The sequence below is a fragment of the Myotis davidii genome, unplaced genomic scaffold (assembly GCF_000327345.1).
Source record: "Myotis davidii unplaced genomic scaffold, ASM32734v1 scaffold933, whole genome shotgun sequence".
Taxonomy (NCBI): domain Eukaryota; kingdom Metazoa; phylum Chordata; class Mammalia; order Chiroptera; family Vespertilionidae; genus Myotis; species Myotis davidii.
In genome coordinates, this window is record NW_006285240.1 from 517492 (window position 1) to 523545 (window position 6054).

The 6054-nt window shown below is 35.4% G+C and overlaps 1 protein-coding gene across 1 annotated transcript in view; it reads left to right on the forward strand.

The window, feature by feature from the left end:
• A1CF (APOBEC1 complementation factor) overlaps positions 1–6054 on the forward strand; it is a 77547-nt gene that overhangs the window by 64098 nt on the left and 7395 nt on the right. The window contains exons 8-9 of the mRNA XM_006755858.1: positions 2760–3030; positions 4199–4404. Of these exons, the coding sequence (XP_006755921.1) occupies positions 2760–3030; positions 4199–4404 (477 nt within the window). The remainder of the gene's footprint in view (positions 1–2759; positions 3031–4198; positions 4405–6054) is intronic.

Genomic DNA, 6054 nt, shown 5'->3' on the forward strand with positions numbered 1-6054 from the left:
AGAGGAAGAAATAGCCTGAACTCACTGTTATCTCTTTCTCTTATCTCCTGCCAGGACTCCCCATGGGCCAAACCCAATCATAATCCAGAGGCCCAGGAGCCCTGAAGAGGACCCCATGTAGGTCACCCCACCCCAGGGCAAAGAGGCTGGAGACCACTGGGGAGTAGGCCCTTCAGATACAGTGGGGCCGGGCATAAGAGCTTCTCCAGGACCTACAGAAATGTTTGAGTCCTGGGAGGGAAAGTATTGACTTTAAAATACAAAAAGAAAACTGAAAAGCAAAAATTAATGCATATTTAATACATGTCTATGGAGCAAAACATTGTTTTATCATCATTGATTCTTACATTTAAACTCATAAAATGATTATTTAAAACAATTTGTATGTTAGTTTTTTTCAATTTGAAAACATTCCTAAGTATACAAATGATTGCTGAAAAGGAATATTCTGAATTAAGTGCTAATTTATTATTATTTATTTTATGATTATTAAACTAACTGCAGTTATGATTAATTGATAAATAATGGAAAACATTGGAATAATTACAATGAAAATATATTCAAACTTTTTCCAGTTTTTAAAAGCTATATATATTTATAGGTAGATATTTTCATAGAAGTAGATACATATATTATGTAGTTAAATAAATATTCAATATTATTATTAAATATACACTAAATATTATAATTATATTTCACTATAATGTGGTATGGGAAAATCAAAAATAGCATATGGATATTTAATTTGTTAAGCAAGGTGAGACTTTGAATATTTTGTGCAATGGAATAATTACCATATTTACAATTTAGGGAAATGAACCTACTAATAATTGAAATTTCATAGAATAGGAAGAGAGATGTAATTGCAACTAGTTAAAAAGTTATTGGTCATCCAAATGGAAAGAAACAGGACTTGAACTAGGGTGGGAATGGGGCATAGAAGAGAGCTCTACACAGGACTAAGGGGGATGAATTCAAAAGACTCAGGAACTGATTGGATGTAGGAGTGAGAAAGAAGGATGAGTCGATATAGATTTTCAATATGGGAAACCAGAATAATACTGTTAGGGAAGCCAGGCAGGAGAGCCTATTTAAAGAGAAAAGTGATGAGTTGAGCTTTGGATGTGGATATTTATTCTATAAATATTTATGGATATTTACAAAAAATTTTGCTGGGCTTGGGATATACAGATTAATGAGATATTGTCTTAGCTCTTGAAATGTCTAAACCAAATAACTAAAATACAATTTTGAGTTTAAAACACTGTTGGGTGCCAGAGGTATACAAAACAAATCTATCACAATAAGAAATCTGACTTTGTAGTATGTAATCATTCTATTACAAAGGTCTCTTGATATGAAAGTGCCTATAAGCAGAGACCTATTTGGGTCTCTCATTTTAAGAAAAGACTGGTGATATAAAGCATCTTATCAAGTTTACCTCATTCCTTCAATACTCCATTTCTTCTATTCACATGAATGACAATGTAACCGTTGAATATCAGCTGGATTCTCTCTCCGTGTGTTCCATTTGACACTGGCTCCTGCTACTAAAAAGCAGGGTAGATCCATAGAAAGAGGGATAAGTTGCCCCAGAGACTGAACAAAATGGTCAGGATGAATCACAAGCTCCATCTAGCCGACTTCAATGACCCAGGAGCCACTGCATTGCTCATGACATCAGATAATAAGGATGGAAGGGAATTTCTGCAGGAACATTTTATATAATTTCTTTCATTTATATAAAATAGGAGTCCAACGTATTATTAGAAAGAAGCCACAAAAGCTTTCTCATAACACCTTGTTCTTTGATAAGAAATACATTACTCTATCAAGTATTTGTTGAGAGCTATCCTTGTCTCTGTGTATGACAGTGCTACACAGAAGTGAGTCACACATGTAGAGCTAAGCACTTCTATTATGTTCAACTATTATCTTCAGCTATTATCTGGAGCTGTTTTCAATGTCAAAAATTTGTGTCAGAATAAGACCAATTCAATAATTCTTGAGGACAAGTTTTCAGGAGTGCATGACTTGAGAAACCTCAGTACTATCCACCATCTCCATTTGTTAGTTACCAACTGTTCAGCAGCCCTGAAGGTTGCTTCCCAAGGAAGTACATGTGGGGGACAAGGTAATGGCCTCAGATGCCTCTTCCTTGGGTAGCGCCTCACCTTTTAGGTCTCTCCTCCTTCCCAGTGAAAACGTACTTACTGTGTAGCAACTCTAAGGAACAAGACCTTTAGTTGGCTAGCAGCCAGAAAGGCCCAGCTACCCATACCAAAAAATTAATAATTGATAAGATCTCTTTTTTGGTTTCCTTTCATCTTCATTGTACCCTGCTAGGTAGTGGAGATTTTAATCTCCATAATTAACCTAAACTGTCTTAGAATTATATAATTACATAAGCATGTAAACATGCCATTTAAACCATATACAGCACATTAAAAATATTACATAATTCTGTCTCAGTGACTGTATTCAGACAATAAATTTATAACCAATATGTTCATGATGGTGGCCAATTTGTCACTATGAAAACCTGTTGGCAGCTTATGGGCAACTTCTCAACAAAACTATTCAGGCAAAAATTTAAATGACACACGCCATCAACCTATAGAGCCAAGTACATATAATTAAAACAGCCAGTACACATAGCAGCAAATAGGCTAATACAGAAGGAGACCCATCACGAGAGCTCAGCCTCCCGTGGTTGTCTTCATAGCTTTCTTGTTGCTTTTCCTTGCTCTCTATAACAGGTGCTGGATGGCTCCCCCATTGAAGTGACGCTAGCCAAACCAGTGGACAAGGACAGCTATGTCAGGTATACCCGAGGCACAGGTGGAAGGGGCGCCATGCTGCAAGGAGAGTATACCTATTCTTTGGGCCATGTTTATGATCCTACCACAGCCTACCTCGGAGCTCCTGTCTTCTATGCCCCGCAGGCCTATACGATTCCTAGCCTTCATTTCCCAGCCACCAAAGGACATTTTGGCAACAGGGCCGTTATCCGAGCCCCTTCTGTTAGAGGTAATACTAATCAGCTCTTGCCTTAGAATAACTGCATGATTTCAAACGATTTGTATTGCAATAGCCTCAGTAAAACTGGGTGAGTCCACTGAGAGAAAAGAACTCAAAATTTAAAAAAAAAAATCAAATATTTTATCAATAGTTATCCTTCCATAGGAATCTTATTTCACATTACAACTGGTTGAGAAAACCTGGTCATAGCATAGTACAAATGAGTCTTTCCACACATTTGATCTTTGCATGGGACCCATAACATTTGCACAATCTAAATCTCAGGTCCACAATTGTTCATTGAATCACCATATTGCAATCATATGTAACTAGTCACATAATTAAAATGTTAAGCATTTATAATCTGAAATCACATCATAAAACAATCCAGACATTGAATATAAGTTGTCAACCAGTTGTAATGTAAGGAAAAACAAACTCTACTCCAAGGGGGAAAAAACACCTTTATAACAAAACAAAAAAAATCAATGAATGAATGATATTCATGGATGAAGGGTAATCAGTTTAACATTTTTATCTTTATGCCACCAATAGGAAATCAAAGTAGCAATGTGGAAAACAAAAAAAAAATCAAAAGGAATCTATTAATGAAACTCAATAGAAATTTAAGCCTCACGTAGACAGAACATAAGATAGAAAATGGTTAATTTAAAAATGCTTTCAATGTTGGTTTTCCAACAGGTCATTGAGGATGGCAATACTGGGGAAACTAGAATTCATTTCTAACTTATTGCTCAATGACAAAATGCAAAACTGATATGACCGCTGTATGTGGTTATATCATGCGGGGGTGTTTTTTTTTAAAAAAAAATACCTTCCCAATATTAATTATTCTACAGAAAAAAAATGTCAATAAAAGATTAACTGAAAACAAAAACGGAAAATTTTTTCTCTTTACTAAATTTTAAAGTTGCTTATGTAATTATCAATAGCTTTGATAGTACTTCTTTCTTCCACAGATAGTTTTTTTTAAAAAAGAAAGACACCTCTGGTGAACCCTACCTTATGTTGAGTTTCATTACATTAGAATCCTAGGGTTTTCTACCCATCCTCAGGGCAATAATCAATGTGACTTGGGCTAACTTTTCCATTACAGTAAGATTCAGGGTGATTTTCTGGTGGTTTGATTCAGTTTAATGCCTTCTTACATTCCTAGAAATTTACATGAATGTACCTGTAGGGGCTGCGGGAGTGAGAGGACTGGGCGGCCGTGGCTATTTGGCATACACAGGCCTGGGTCGTGGATACCAGGTCAAAGGAGACAAGAAAGAAGAGAAACTCTATGATCTTTTACCTGGGATGGAACTCACCCCGATGAATCCTGTTACCTTAAAACCCCATGGAATTAAAGTTGCTCCCCAGGTATGTGACGTTATGCCAGAGATAGTCTCTTTAAGTTGAGCCAACGTTCATTATTCTCCTTTCATCAAATGACATGACTTGATCTCTACTTAGGTTACCATTTTGTTTTGTCTTGCTTTTATTTTGTTTATTTGTTTGTTTTTAATGGATGAAGTGACCAATCAACATAATGTCTTGTCAGAGTGCTAAGTGTTGTTCTATTATAAATTTTCTTTTTTTTTTTCAATTATAAAATTTGGTACCTTAAATAATCTTCCACTGAAATGCAAAAATCCTGAGAGCTATTGAGAATATCAACCAATACCTTAAGTAAGATCATATAAAGCCAAGACCTTAGTTGAGGCTGTATTTTTTATTATTGGAAAATTAAAAGTGATAAAAGTTGTTTTAGAATGGAAACTGAATAATAAACACAGTCAAAATAACACAAAGCTGGTTCTAAGCTAACCAGTAGACTGTTCCCTGTGCAGCACATGCTGATCTCTCTGCAGAGACACTGGGGCTGAGTAACCAATATCTACTTGCTCAGAGTTACAGTCTGTATATTAAAAGTAAATTTTTCTACTCTCACCCCAAAGGCATAGGCCCTAAGTTTATGGAAGTAGCCTTATGATTGCAAGCGAGTAGAAAACTTGGTTTTCTAAATGTTCATCTTGAGTAATTTTTTTTTTTTTTGTAGAATTGCTGGCTTTCTTAGACACACAAATTTGTACATCAAAGTTTTCTGTTAATCCTACCCAGACAATTGAAAACGAACAATAACTCCTATCAGAGTGGTAAACAGCAATCATTTGTTTGTTCAAAAACCATTTATTGGGCATTCTTTAACAAGTATTTTGTGAGTTCTGGTGATAGAAAATGGAATATAACACAATCCCTTACCATCAAAAATTATGTGGCACAGGAAAAGTAATCCAATTTAGAAATGGGCAAAAGACCTGAATAGTTTTTCCAAAAAAACTATACAAATGGTCAACATATTTTTTTAAATGAGGAAATCCTGCCATTTGTGTCAACCTGGATAGTCCTTGAGTATGGAAAGTGAAATAAGTCAGACAGAGAAAGACAAATACTGTATGATCTCATTTATATGTGGAATCTGAAAAAAATATATCCAAACTCTAAAAAAGAGATCAGGTTTATGGTCAACAGAGGCAGATGGTGGAAGTGGGAGAATTGGAGGAACATGGTCAAGAGATACAAACTTTTAATTATAAGATAATGAATTACTAGGGATGTGCTGTACAATATAATGACTATAATGAATACCACTGTATAATATATATGCAGGTTGTTAAGAGAATAAATCCTAAGAATTCTCATCACAAGGAGAGTAACTTTTTTCTTTTCTACTTTTTATTGCATTTGTATTAGATAATTGATGCTAACTAAACTTATTATGGTAATCATTTTATAATATACGTAAGTCAAACTAATATGTGTACACTTGAGACTCACACCATGATGTATGTTAATTATCCTATCTAATAATAGCCAAACATGGTAATTGACCATACCTTCGCTACACCTCACATTGGCTAATCATCAAGATATGCAAATTAACAGCCAACAAAGATGGAGGGTAATTTGCATATTGCAGGCAGGGCGGGACAGCGTGAGCTGCCAGCATGAGCTGCCATCCAGGCCCCC